The sequence below is a fragment of the Polyodon spathula genome, chromosome 23, assembly GCF_017654505.1.
Source record: "Polyodon spathula isolate WHYD16114869_AA chromosome 23, ASM1765450v1, whole genome shotgun sequence".
NCBI classification, from domain to species: domain Eukaryota; kingdom Metazoa; phylum Chordata; class Actinopteri; order Acipenseriformes; family Polyodontidae; genus Polyodon; species Polyodon spathula.
Genome location: NC_054556.1, coordinates 16,334,142 through 16,348,548, shown reverse-complemented (window position 1 = coordinate 16,348,548; position 14,407 = coordinate 16,334,142). Strand labels below are relative to the sequence as shown.

General features: G+C 47.1%; 1 protein-coding gene across 1 annotated transcript; it reads left to right on the top strand.

Annotated features, from left to right (window-relative positions):
- Positions 1-213: 213 nt before the first annotated feature.
- On the top strand, positions 214-14,181 carry LOC121298423 (zinc finger protein 501-like). The gene is made up of 2 exons (XM_041225549.1): positions 214-568; positions 12,669-14,181. The coding sequence occupies exons 1-2, from the start codon at positions 214-216 to the stop codon at positions 13,580-13,582; spliced, it is 1,269 nt and encodes a 422-aa protein (XP_041081483.1). The 3' UTR covers positions 13,583-14,181.
- Positions 14,182-14,407: the final 226 nt, after the last annotated feature.

The following is a 14,407-nucleotide window of genomic DNA, read 5'->3' as shown; positions in this document are numbered from 1 at the left end:
TATTAAGCCCAGATCGTATTGGTCCTTTGAATATCCTTAGTAGTACTGTAAATAAATAAATACATGCTTTCTTTCAGCAGCTTCTAAACAGAATCCCGTGTGCTTCCATGCACTGTGTGGAGATGGAATCTGTCCAGGTTAGAGAGACTTCTCCCCTTTAGAGTGGAGTTATTTGGGCTGGCTTCCCTCCCTATTAAACAGGAGCTCTGTGAGATGCAATGTGACAGCAGTCAGCCAGAGTTCTCTGAGATCAAAGCTGAGCACAGTGAATTGGAGATCCCCCAGACAGAACCCCTTGCTGTTAAACAAGAAGAGGTGCTGGAAATTGTCCGTATTAAACAGGAGCCCCCTGAAGTAGAGTTTGACCACATGGAACCAGAGAAGGAAGAATCTGAGAATATCAAAGCAAACATCGCTGAGCTGGAGCCTGTGTGCCTGCGGGAGTGTAGCGTGGTGCTGGAGAGAATCTGCGTGAGAAAGCAAGGCACTGGAGAGAAAGGCTCTCCCAACAGCATGCAGGGAGGTGGAAAGGAAGACAGACGCTCACATTCAGAATGCAGTCTAGCAGGTGAGTGACTCCCAGTAGCTGTGCCATTGACATTCTAGATTGTGTGATATCCACAGTATGGTTGAGAGGGAGAGAGGGAGCATTATTAGCTCTCTTATTAGCTCACATATAAGCGAGTTGTGATCTCGTTTGTAAGTTATTCTAATAAATGAAAACTGAAGGCTTGACTGATTTTTAAAACCCGATAAGACGTTTGACAGAAAAACAAATGAAATCAAATGACTAAATGAAGCTCTATATATATAAATAAATGTATAAAAACAGTTCAGCAGTATGAAAACATGATAGCATCAGGGTACGATAAGGGTCTGTTTTGATTGGAGGGCGAGAGCATTGATTGCATTATTACAGAAATGTTATGCAGTCTAATTATTCAAACAGTGCTAGAATCCAAATCACTAATCTATCCTACTTACTGTATGTAAGAGACAATAACTAGTTATATTCACATTCACTATTCTAAGTACATTATCACAGTAATTCAAAGAAAGACTTGTGACATTTGCAGAATCAGTACTGTATGTGTATATATATATATATATATATATATATATATATATATATATATATATATATATACCCATTATAGCTCATAATGTAATTATTAATCATAATAAACACAATACCTCAATAAGAAATAGTGATTCTGGCTTAATTATCCCTAAATTAGTGATGAAAAGAGATTAACAATTAATATTATGTATGTTTAAGTATTTCAAATCAATCATAAATGTGTACTGGCTATAAGACAAAAATAAACCTAACAATCCAAATTATTATTACATTTATTCATATTCTCAAAGGAAGAAGAATAAAGGTTAGGCTTAATAGTTAAAAATATATGGATAAAGAAGAAACAAAATAAAACATTCAAGGGAAACTAATGCATTGTTAAATGTTCATAATAAATTATTAATGTGCTCTCTGGTCATTGAGTTCAGCATTAGTGAAGCAGTCTTAATAGTCATGCATTGTTTGGTTGAGTCACACATTATATATACATGCGCCTGCTTCCACTTGGCTAAGTACGCATGTACAATGTTCAGCATTTAGTTTAATAGACGCACATTACGTATTGTGACGATTTCAATTGCATGGCTTCAATTACTTGTAAACACACAACATAAGTTTGATACTTATTCTGTTGGTGCAATGTTTAAAACAAAGTCTTCTTAATATGGTCGTCCTCTCTGTAAAATTTAGTTGTGCAGCAGCACAGTGCAGTATCTCTGTGAAGGCTGTAGGCAAAAGCTTTTGTCGTTCCGGAGGAGCCCAGCTTCTCCGGGACAGCTTTGAAGATTACATCATTGCATCTTCATTGATAAACTTCAGAGTTTGATGAGCTGAGAGCGATGAGATATTTTGAATAAAGAGCGAATCCAGCGAGCAAGAGCGAATCCAGAGAGAGCCCAGAGAGAAGAGAGAGTGAAAATCCTTGTTTTGAGTTTAAATAACATGATGTATAGACGTTCACTTGTATTGTAAACAAGTCCTTGTCGGGTCTTCCATTGGTTCACAGTATTTGATAGATAGTTACGTCACACAAAAAGGGTTTGTTAGAAATGGAACATATGCGCCTATTTCGTTATCAAAGGATTTTACATTTATCATTTAAACCTATTCAATATAACTCTGAAAACATTCTAGAGAAGCATATGAATTTCAGTTTCATTCTCTGTACAGAATTGATTACAAGCATATAAAACACATCATAATACAATCAAAGGATATATCACAAAGATGGCTGGAGTGGGGGACGTCAGACCAGAAACAAGAACCAGGAAATAAACAAAGAGAGAGGTGGAGTTTGGTGGAGCTGAGCGAATGGTCTCTCTCAGCATTTAATAGCGCAGAGACAGACAGAAAATAAAAGGTTGCAAGACAAACAAAAACACAGGACACGGCACATTTGCCAAAACAAAGAGATGAAACAAAATGGACTAACACTAAACAAACCTGGTGAGCTGATATTCTTAACTATTTATTATTATTATTATTATTATTATTATTGCCTCCGTCTCCAATCCCTTTCTCCACTCACCGAACACACAACCCGAAATGAGTGAAAACACGCTGCTTTTATGCAGCTGTACCGAGACTCGGTTGCTAATCAATCATTCAATTGGAGTCTCGGTACAACTGCACGTGAATTAATAAAGTGCAATTCCCCATGCTCACATAGTATTACTTTTTACTTGCACATGAAGTGCTGTGCAATCCTTGTGCTTAAAGACAAGTATACATTTTAAACTCTCGTGTTGCACAGACCCGTTTATATCCCATGTACCAATGACTATACACAAACATTAACACACAACATACAACACAGATACACACAGGGGTACACAGATACACTTTGCCACATATACCACCCCCCCTTGTGCAATGCACACATGGCCTCAATGGCCACCTCCCCCCTTAAAATCCCAAAAGTCCTGGGCCAAGAACAGGGACTTTAAGGGGTTGATGGGCGGCAGTGTTGCCAGTAGCCATGCTGTCAGCAGATATGCTGACAGTGGGGCAAATCTCTCCTCTCGCTGTACCACTGGCAGCGGAAATGCTGCCAATGGTGCGGCTGTCAGCTGATGTGCTGACCGCTCCCAGACTGACTCCTTCAGCCAGGGCAAGTCCAGCAATGGAAAAGCTGCTGGGGTTGGTGGTCTCCAGACCTCCCCCAATATCTCCGGCAGCGAAATTGCTGCGGGGAAAGGTGGTCTCCTGACCTCTTCCCCCCTTTATAGCCGGCAGCTGCCTCTGGTGGGGCTCTGGCCATACTGACCCCTGTGGCCAAGCAGAGCTGACTGCAACCCCTGGCGAAGCAGTTCCAGCAACCCCAGGCGAAGCGGAGCGGCTGGCAACCCCAGGCGATGCCAGGCAGGCATCCTTAGGCGAAGGGAGGCAGGGAGTCAGGACAAGGTGGGGTGCGGGTGTTAGCCCTCTTCTTGGTCACTGTGGACGGGCGATTCTTCCCCGTGCTTCCCTCAGCAGGCTATGCAAGGGCTGCTAAGGACTGCCAGCATCTATTCCTAGTCCTTCTGGTGCAGGGAGAGGCAGCTCCAGCTCCTCTCCTTGTGATGGTGAGAGAAGTGATGCCAGCAGGCATTCATCCTCTGCTGGTGGGGGAAGTGATACCAGCAGGTATTCATCCTCTGCTGGTGGAAAGGGACCGAGCAGGCATTCACCCTCTGCTGGTGGACGGGGACCCAGCAGGCATTCACCCTCTGCTGGTGGATGGGGACCCAGCTGACATTCACCCTCTGCTGGTGGTCGGGGACCCAGCAGGCTTTCATCGTCGGCTGATGGAGGTGGCAGAGGCAGAGGCTGCTCTGCTCCTGCCAATGGAGGTGGTGGAGGCATGTAGTCTCCTAGCGACGGAGGTTGGAGCGGCGTGTAGTCTCCTGGTGGCGAAGGTGGGAGCGGCGTGTAGTCTACTGTTATTACAGGGGACTGGTGCATCTGTCTCTCACTTGCAGGGGACTGGTGCGGCTCTCTCTTGCAGGGGACTGGTGCGGCTCTCCCTCACTTGTAGGGGACTGGTGCGGCTCTCCTTCACTTGCAGGGGACTGGTGCACCTGCTCCTCTCCTGCAGGTGGTGACGGTAGGGGAAGTGATACAAGCGGGCACTCACTGCTGGTGGAAGTGGGGACAGCTCCCTCTCTGGCTTTGGATCGCCGCGGTCCCCCCCGTCTGGGCGCTGGACTCTTGCTGTCCCGCCGCCTGGGCGCTGGAGACCCTGCTACCTTGGCTGCTGTTCTATTTATAGCTGCCTCCAGGGAGCAGAGGACAAACTCCACCCCTTCCTCAAGGGAGTTTGTGGTGTGTTCCCTCTCGTACGCCTCCCATCGCTTCGTGTCCATCAGCCACAGGACCCAGATGGCTATGGTCATGGACTGAGCCTCCAGCCCAGCATTGTCCCGGATCCAGTCCCTCAACCTGACGGCGTCTTCTGACATTTATTTTTCAAACAAGAAACTGCGGTTGCTGCTCTAGTCTGCTTCTAGGAGGTGCTGGTAATCCCTTGATGACACCACGTGTCACAAAGACTGCTGGAGTGGGGGACGTCAAACCAGAAACAGGAACCAGGAAATAAACAAAGAGAGAGGTGGAGTTGGGAGTGAATGGTCTCGCTCAGCATTTAATAGTGCACAGACAGAAAGTAAAAGGTTGCAAGACAAACAAAAACACAGGACACGGCACATTCACCAAAACAAAGAGATGAAACAGAACGGACTAACACTAAACAAACATGGTGAGCTGATATTTTAACTACTACTACTACTGTTATTATTATTATTATTATTACCTAAGTCTCCAATCCCATTTTCTACTCATCAAACACACAACCCCGAGTAAGTGAAAACATGGAGCTTTTATGCAGCTATACCGAGACGTTCAATTGGAGTCGCGGTACAACTGCACAGGAATTAATAAAGTGCAATTCCCCGTGCCATATATTATTACTTTTTACTTGCACGTGAAGTGCTGTGCAATTCTCATGTCTAAATACAAATATAGATTTTAAACACTCGTGGTACACAGACCCGTTTATTTCCCGTGTACCAATGACTATACACCAACATTAACACACAACATACAACACAAAATACACACTGGGGCGGGCACTTTGCCACAGGATAATATTTAAAATAGTTATTAGTTTATAATATTAATTTAAAACACAATAAACCCTTCAGATTTATTGGGAAACTTACTTAAAATATATATTAAACTTGTGTCAACAAGATATGTAATTAAAAATGATTCTTCAAGCATTTTAACTAACTTTTAACACAATAATGGTACAACTGCATTGTTACTATAGTTTGCTTTGGTAAGTTTTATGACACCTTAGGAGGCCAGACAATCAGATAGACGAGCTTCAAAGAGCTAACAGTTTGTGGCCTGTGCCTTATCTACAAACTTTGAAGTTCTGGAATCGGTGTTAACTACCCAATCCCGACAGCATGTTACACAGACAACAGAATTAAATATCTGAGAAATGGTTATATTAAATTGAATTTACCCATGAATTTCCGTGACATACTAAATCATCCAAAATGTTTTTAAACCCAAAAATAAATTAACAAACTATTAACTGTAGTGAAATATTCATAGGATAAACAACACGGATGACAGCTAATGTTGATGAGTTAACAGATCTATCTGATGTTGAACTTCTTCACATTACGTTCCCATCAAACAGTTTGGTGTAAAATGATCCTGATACACAAGACAAAAGTCACGAGAGGTGTTGCTTACCTTCCAAATCAAGGCAGATCATTCCACAACTGTGGGGCTCTGAAGCTCAACACTCTGCCACCTGTCTTCTTTCTCTGTGTCAATGGAATACTTGTCATGGGTAAGAAAATAAATGGGAGTTTGTGGCAAAGTGGCTAGTGGAGGGGAACAGGTATAGCGGTGATGCGATGCAGGAGTGACAGGCAGACAACAGTTTCCAGTGAAAAGGTGCTTTTATTTATAATCCAGGTCTGGTGACCGTTAAATAATAAATCCCCGGCTATACACAACAATGTGTAAAGCACGGGGATAGCAATAATAGGGCACAGTCCCGAACAAAACCAACACACGGTCACCAGTCCTGGGTGAGTGCAGACGTGCTTGTGGTGGGTAAAGACACTGTATTTTGTGACGGTTCCGTGCAGTGGTGATCCGGATTGTGCTGACCCTGGTCGACAGCTCCGGATAGGTGAGTTAACTGTCTGGTGGTGCAAAACGCAGACAATTACAAACAAACACACACAACACGTAATTCCTCTTTACAACGAGAACTCCTCTCTCGATCCTTCTCTCTCCAAGCGTTAACCCAAACGAAGGAGAAGACCAGCGTTACCCTGGCCCCTATATGTAATCCCGCATGATATTGAGATAAACGGTTGCAGCTGCCTTATTACTTGCAGCTGCCTCTCGTTTACCTCTCAAATCAATACGGTCTTACAACAGAGTCGTGCTTCCCTCCAGGCTGACCCACTTCCCTGACCCGGAAACGAACTGTCAGGCCAGCCCTTCCAGATACTTCTCCTCTCGTTCTTTAGCGCCCTCACAGGTTGGGAGGAAGATTCATCACCAGAATCATCATCTTTCCGTCACATATCCCACCGCTCAGAGTGGAGCCGAAGGAACACTCGGCTAAATCTACCTTCCCCATTACTCCCCCCTCCCGGGAAAAATAATCCGCATTTTGGTGGTCTTTCCCCGCACGGTGTACCATGTGGTACATGAAGGGCTGCAATGCCAGATACCACCGAGTTATCCGGGCATTGCTGTCCTTCATTGTGCTTAACCACTTGAGTGGGGCGTGGTCTGTGACCAGATCGAATGAGTGTCCCAGCAGGTAGTATCGTAAAGAGTGAGTAGCCCATTTAATGGCCAAACACTCTTTTTCGACTACGGAGTAGTTGCGTTCCCGAGGTAACATTTTTTTACTGAGGTATAATATCGGGTGCTCTACTCCAGCTACTTTTTGGGACAAGACTGCACCCAAACATACATCCGAAGCGTCGGTGTGGAGGATGAATCTCTTGGTGAAATCCGGTGTGATAAGAGTGGGGGCCTGGCAAAGTGTACGCTTAATAGTATCAAACGCTCATTTAATTAAATTTGGAGCACTCTTTTTGGTGAGGTCGACTAATGGGTTAACCACTGTGGCGTACTCGGGGATGAAGCGGCGGTAATAACCGGCTAAGCCCAGTAGTGACCTCACCTGAGTCTTGGTTTTGGGGATCGCTGCATCAACCAAAGCCTGGATTTTGGTGACTACAGGTCTCACCCTTCCATTCCCCATTAAAAATCCCAAATATTGAGTCTCTGTTTTGGCAAACGCACATTTCCTCAAGTTAGCTGTCAGCCGGGCTGCCCTTAGAGACTGAAGAACGGCTGCAACCCTAGCCAAATGCTCTCGCCAGGTGGAGCTGTATATCACCACGTCATCAATATACGCTGCTGCATATTCATGATGTGGGCGTAAAACCTGGTCCATCAGTCTCTGAAAGGCAGCGGGCGCACCATGTAGCCCAAACGGCATGGTTTTAAAGTGGAACAGCCCTTCTGGTGTTGAAAATGCGGTTTTCTCTCTGGAGCTGCGGGTTAAAGGGATTTGCCAGTATCCCTTCGTCAGGTCCAGAGTGGAAATAAACCTCGCTTTTCCCAGTCTGTCTAAAAGTTCGTCGACCCGAGGCATGGGATATGCATCGAACTTAGCAATAGCGTTCACCTTTCTGAAATCCACACAGAAGCGGTTGATGCCGTCTTTCTTAGCCACTATGACGATCGGACTGCACCACTCGCTCCTGGAAGGCTCAATCACCCCAAGCTCGAGCATATCCCATACCTCTTTGCGAACGCCACTTCGTCGACTTTCCGGGATCCGGTACGGTCTCTCTCGCACTGTGACACCTGGTGGAGAGATAATGTCATATTCAACTAAGTTTGTCCTGCCGGGCACGTCAGAAAAAACATCGCTGAACTCCTCAATAAGCTTACGCAGCTCTCTTTGCTGATCCGGAACCAATTGTTCCCCCATAGAAATCGCTCTTGTGCTCGGGGTCTCTGGACAGGGACCTAAATCATCCTCCATATTGCCTGGGGCTATAAATAAGACCTCCCTTGCCTGCCAGGGCTTTAACAAATTGACATGATAAATTTCACGTTCATTTCGGCGATCGGGCTGTCTAATTTCATAATTTACTTTCCCTATAGCCCGAATCACCTCATACGGCCCCTGCCATTTAGCACACAGTTTCGATTCAGATGAGGGAAGTAGCAGCATTACCTTGTCCCCTGGTCGAAAGGTTCGAATCCGTGCATTTTTGTTGTAATGCTGCTGTTGTCGGTGCTGAGCCGATCTGAGGTTGTCTTGGGCCAAACGACCGACCAAATCCAGCCGATCTCGTAGTAGGAGCACATACTTCACTACATTTTTAGACGAGCCTTTGTGCTCCTCCCACCCCTCCCTCAGCAGGTCGAGAATGCCGCGAGGCTGCCGGCCGTACAGGAGCTCAAAGGGGGAGAACCCCGTTGAACTCTGCGGCACTTCTCTCACTGCAAAAAGGAGGTAGGGAAGAAGCGATGCCCAATGTTTCTGCTCCTGTGTTACAAATCGCCTCAGCATCGACTTTAAGGTCTGATTAAAACGTTCAACCAAACCGTCCGATTGTGGATGATAAACGGACGTCCTGATGGGACGTATTTTTAATATTTTGTACACCTGCTGTAACGTATTGGACAAAAAATTGGTTCCGTGATCAGTCAAAATCTCCTTGGGGATCCCTACTCTAGCCATAATCTGCGCTAACTCGGTGGCTATTGCAGCTGCACTAGTGGACCTCAATGGAACTGCCTCTGGGTATCGCGTTGCATAATCCACCACTACTAATATATGCGTATACCCAGAGTCAGAAGGTAGCAACGGGCCCATTATGTCCATTGCAATGCGCTCGAACGGAGTGGAAATAATCGGCAGTGGGATCAAAGGAGCGGGGCGCACTCGACCTGGCGCTACTCGCTGGCAGTCTGGGCATGTGGCTACATATTTCGACACATCAGTATGAAGACCGAGCCAATAGAATCGAGCCAATATTCGCTCCCTCGTCTTCTCGGCTCCGAGGTGCCCCGCAAAAGGGATATCATGCGCCAGCCTCATGACCTCGGTCCGACAAGACGGGGGAACCAATAATTGTGTTACAGGCTGTCCTGTGCCCGCGGCTAGGTTTACCCTATATAGTAATTGCCCCTTTATACTGAAATGTGGATATACTAGCGCCCCAGCGCCATCAACATCCTTACCTTCAATGGACCGGACCTGCCCCCAAGCGTGCACCAGTGACGGGTCGTTCTTTTGGCCCCACACTAGGTCCGCGCTTGAGTACCACGGGTCCGGTACATTGAGAGGGGCTGGAATAACCTCTGCCCTAGTCGGCCCAGTAACCTCGCTCTCTCGGTCACACTGCGTTCCCACTCCCTTCGACTGGCGTTTGTTACCATTACAGCACTCTCCCACCAGACCCCAGCCTTGTCTCAAAGACGCTCCCTCCCATTTCGCGGTCCGTCTCTCCTTATTTGTTTTTCTAGGACGGAACAGAGGGGAAAACATTTCAGTATGAAAAGGAAACACATCACCAATCCGTTCCTTTTTCCCTTTTTCTGCCACGTTTACGTGTGTGGCTGAGACTGCCATTATTTGCACCAATTCTTTGAATTTTGGCCAGTCTCGGCCCAGAATAACTGGGTGCGGCAACCTTTCCGCCACCCCGACTACAAGGTGACGTTTTATCGGTCCTACCAATAAATATACTTTTAGGGTGGGTTATGCCGCCGTGTCTCCATGGATACAGGAGATGGCCACCTGACCTTGTGGCCGCCACGACATACCGCCCAAGAGAGCTGTCCTGATCAAGGTTTGCTCACACCCTGTGTCCACTAACGCGTGGGTTTTCACATTCCCTAAAACCACGTCAATCAGACAGGGCCCCTCCCAACCGTTTTCCCCCTGCTTACCCGTTCCAGGTGTCCAGTTGCATGCAGCCACGTCACACTCCATAGCAGCGGGGCATGACCTGGCCCTATGTCCTGGCTGGTTACACCTAAAACAGAGTGGAGGGACAGAGGGGGCATAGGTTAAATTTCTGTCCGGCTGCTGGTAGGGCAACGGGGCAGGGGCAACACCTCTACCCCAGCTGGGGGCCATCCTCGGTCTCCATGGGCGGTAGGCAAGGGGGCCCAACGGGGTCGGCGGTCTGGGAGGTCTGGGTGCCGGGACCGAGGGTGATGGTGGTGGTGTTGGAGGAGAGGGAGGGAGAGGTTGGTTCCTGAGCAGGGCAGGGGCTGACAGGATCCCGACCCGGGCTGACGTCAAAGAGTCCTCAAAATCTTCGGCCAATTTGACCGCCTCCTCCAGGGTGTCAGGGTTGTGGCGCCGTACCCACGCCTGAGTTTCGGCGCCGACCACATGGCAGAATTGTTCCACCACAATGGCTTCCCCCATTTGTTGAGCGGTCTTCTTCTCTGGGGTCAGCCAATGGACCATGTGGTCGCACAACCGCTGTGCCACCACCCTGGGGCGTGTCTCCGGGGCTCTCCGGTACTCGCGGAACCGCGTCCGGTGGGTCTCCGCGGTGATGTTGAGACGACGGAGGATAGCCTGCTTGACTAGGTCATAGTCAGTGGCGTACTGGTCGCTCAGGGCTTGGTAAGCTGCCTGCGCTTCCCCGATCAGGTAAGGTCCTAGCTGGCTTGCCCAGAACTCCCGAGGCCATCCCGCCGCGGTTGCCAGCCGCTCGAACGCCACCAAAAATGCCTCCGGATCATCCTCCGCCATCATTTTCATGGCCCGTGCCTTCGGGCCGACATCAATGATGTTCCGGTAGGGGTCGCTCCTGCAGCAACGATCAGCCCTACCCGTTCAATGAGCGCCGTATAGCGCTCCTCCCTCTGTCTCTCCTCTGCATCCCGTCTGATCTCCAGTGCCTGCAGCAGCTCCGCCAGCGCGTTGCGGTCCATAATCCCACTTGTGACACCACGTGTGGCAAAGTGGCTAGTGGAGGGGAACAGGTATAGCGGTGATGCGATGCAGGAGTGACAGGCAGACAACAGTTTCCAGTGAAAAGGTGCTTTTATTTATAATCCAGGTCTGGTGACCGTTAAATAATAAATCCCCGGCTATACACAACAATGTGTAAAGCACAGGGATAGCAATAATAGGGCACAGTCCCGAACAAAACCAACACACGGTAACCAGTCCTGGGTGAGTGCAGACGTGCTTGTGGTGGGTGAAGACACTGTATTTTGTGACGGTTCCGTGCAGTGGTGATCCGGATTGTGCTGACCCTGGTCGACAGCTCTGGATAGGTGAGTTAACTGTCTGGTGGTGCAAAACGCAGACAATTACAAACAAACACACACAACACGTAATTCCTCTTTACAACGAGAGCTCCTCTCTCGATCCTTCTCTCTCCAAGCATTAACCCAAACGAAGGAGAAGACCAGCGTTACCATGGCCCCTATATGTAATCCCGCATGATATCGAGATAAACGGTTGCAGCTGCCTTATTACTTGCAGCTGCCTCTCGTTTACCTCTCAAATCAATACGATCTTACAACAGAGTCGCGCTTCCCTCCAGGCTGACCCACTTCCCTGACCCGGAAACGAACTGTCAGGCCAGCCCTTCCAGATACTTCTCCTCTCGTTCTTTAGCGCCCTCACAGGTTGGGAGGAAGATTCATCACCAGAACTCATCTTTCCGTCACAGAGTTATTGATTACATTTCCGTCTAAGACGAGTTTCAGACTGATGTGTAAATAAAGACAATAATACCTGTTTCTGTAAATCTCCGATACGCATATTTTCAATGCTCCACTCCATTTCTGATGACAGAATTAAATCTTAATTGGCACGGAATGACCACCTTGGAGTGGAAACACACAAGTGACACAAATGACAGGCTTGTTTTTGATTTAAACGCTTCTGCCTCTGTGTTTTGGGAGTGGAGATGTCTTCACACAACGGGTGGTTGATATGACATCATCGGGCACGCACTGCAGTTCAGCGGCTATGCATGCATACTAGGTCAAAGCCACCTTAGGTCTGTGCTCAATGTGAACAGGGGGATCACATGATAAGAGTACTTTAATCTGATCAAACCTAAGCCAGTTCAGGTCCATGTTGTAAGTACACACCAATAGAGAACAGATCGTCGTACTTAATTGTGTCTTCTGTTTTCAGGACTGTCTTATCTTGATGAAAGCCAAGGAACAAAGATGGAGTCTGTTTACATTAAACAGGAGGAGGTTCTGGACTTGGTACCTATCTGGATTAAACAGGAGATGTCTGAACTGGAGCCTGACTACATTAAAGAAGAGGAGACTGAACTGCAACATGTCCACATTAAAGAGGAGGAGACTGAACTGGAGGCTGTCCACATTAAAGAAGAGGAGACTGAACTGGAGGCTGTCCACATTAAAGAAGAGGAGACTGAACTGGAGGCTGTCCACATTAAAGAAGAGGAGACTGAACTGGAGGCTGTCCACATTAAAGAGGAGGAGACTGAACTGGAGCCTGTCCACATTAAAGAAGAGGAGACTGAACTGGAGCCTGTCCACATTAAAGAGGAGGAGACTGAACTGGAGCCTGTCCACATTAAAGAACAGACTGATCTGGAGCCTGTCCATGTTGAAGAGGAGTCTATTAACTTGTTGTTAAATGATTCAAAAAACATATCCCAGCCAAAGAGATCACATCAATGTAATGAATGTGGGAAGAGCTTCAGCCGGCAAGGAAACCTAAAAACACACCAGCGAATTCACACTGGAGAGAAGCCGTATCACTGTATTGAATGTGGAAAGAGCTTCTGTCAGTTAGGAGTCCTAAAAGAACACCAGCGAATTCACACTAGAGAGAAGCCGTATCACTGTACTGAATGTGGAAATAGCTTCCGTGAGTTAGGAGTCCTAAAAAAACACCAGCGAATTCACACTGGAGAGAAGCCGCACCACTGTACTGAATGTGGGAAGAGCTTCAATGCATCAGGAAGCCTAAAAAGACATCAGCGACTTCACACTGGAGAGAAGCCATATCAATGTATTGAATGTGGGGAGAGTTTCAATGCATCAGGAAGCCTAAAAAGACATCAGCGACTTCACACTGGAGAGAAGCCATATCAATGTATTGAATGTGGGGAGAGTTTCAGTGAGTCAGGAAACTTAAATAGACACCAACGAATTCACACTGGAGAGAAGCCGTATCACTGTTCTCAATGTTGGAAGAGCTTCAGTCAGTTAGGAAGCCTGAAAACACATCAGCGAATTCACACTGGAGAGAAGCCGTATCACTGTTCTGAATGTTGGGAGAGTTTTAGTCGGTTAGGACACCTAAAAACACACCAACGAATTCACACTGGAGAGAAGCCGTATCACTGTTCTCAATGTGGGAAGAGCTTCAGTCAGTCAGGTACCCTAAAAACACACCAGCGAATTCACACTAGGGCCAGCCTCTCATCCTAGTCCCTCACCTCTCCACCCTGCTTGTTTGAGTGTGTGGAGAGCTGACTGATTCCTTGTCTCACTCTCTCACCCTGCAGTAAACGAAGGGGGTCCCCAGGAGTGAGAGCCTGCCTGAATCCAGAGACACCGAGAAGGGGAACATGTTAAACTGAAGGAGACAGACCCATTCTTTCATAATGAACTGAATTGGAAATTAATCTTACTCATCATGCTGTGAGGATTTATGCCAAGCTTGTTTCTGTGAACACATTAAACAAAGCATATATAAGCACAATAACACATATTTTTAAAATGTCATTACTGTACCAGTGGCAGTGAGACAGAAGTGAATTGTTTAAAATAAACTAAAACTAAGAATATCTTCATGGGTGTGGGAGCAATGTGTGCTTTATCTTACTAGAATGGACTCTGAGCTATTGCACCAGTGCAGACACAAGATGAAACAAACTTTTTTTATTTCACGTGATGTAAACTTTGCACTGGAGCAAATGCCTTTTTGAGTTTGAATGAACTTTACTGCTTTGGTGAGTGTTTTTTTTTTTTTAATTGTTTTTATTTTCTCCCAATTTGAAATGCCCAATTATTATTTAGGCTCAGCTCACCGCTACCACCCCTGTGCTGACTCGGGAGCGGCGAAGACGAACACACGCTGTCCTCTGAAGCATGTGCCGTCAGCCGACCGCTTCTTTACACATTGCAGATTCACCATGCAGCCACCCAGGAGCTACAGCGTCAGAGGACAACGCAGCTCCCGGGCAGCTAACAGGCAAGCCAACAGTCACCTGGCCAGACTACAGGGGTCGCTGGTGCTCGGTGAACCGAGGA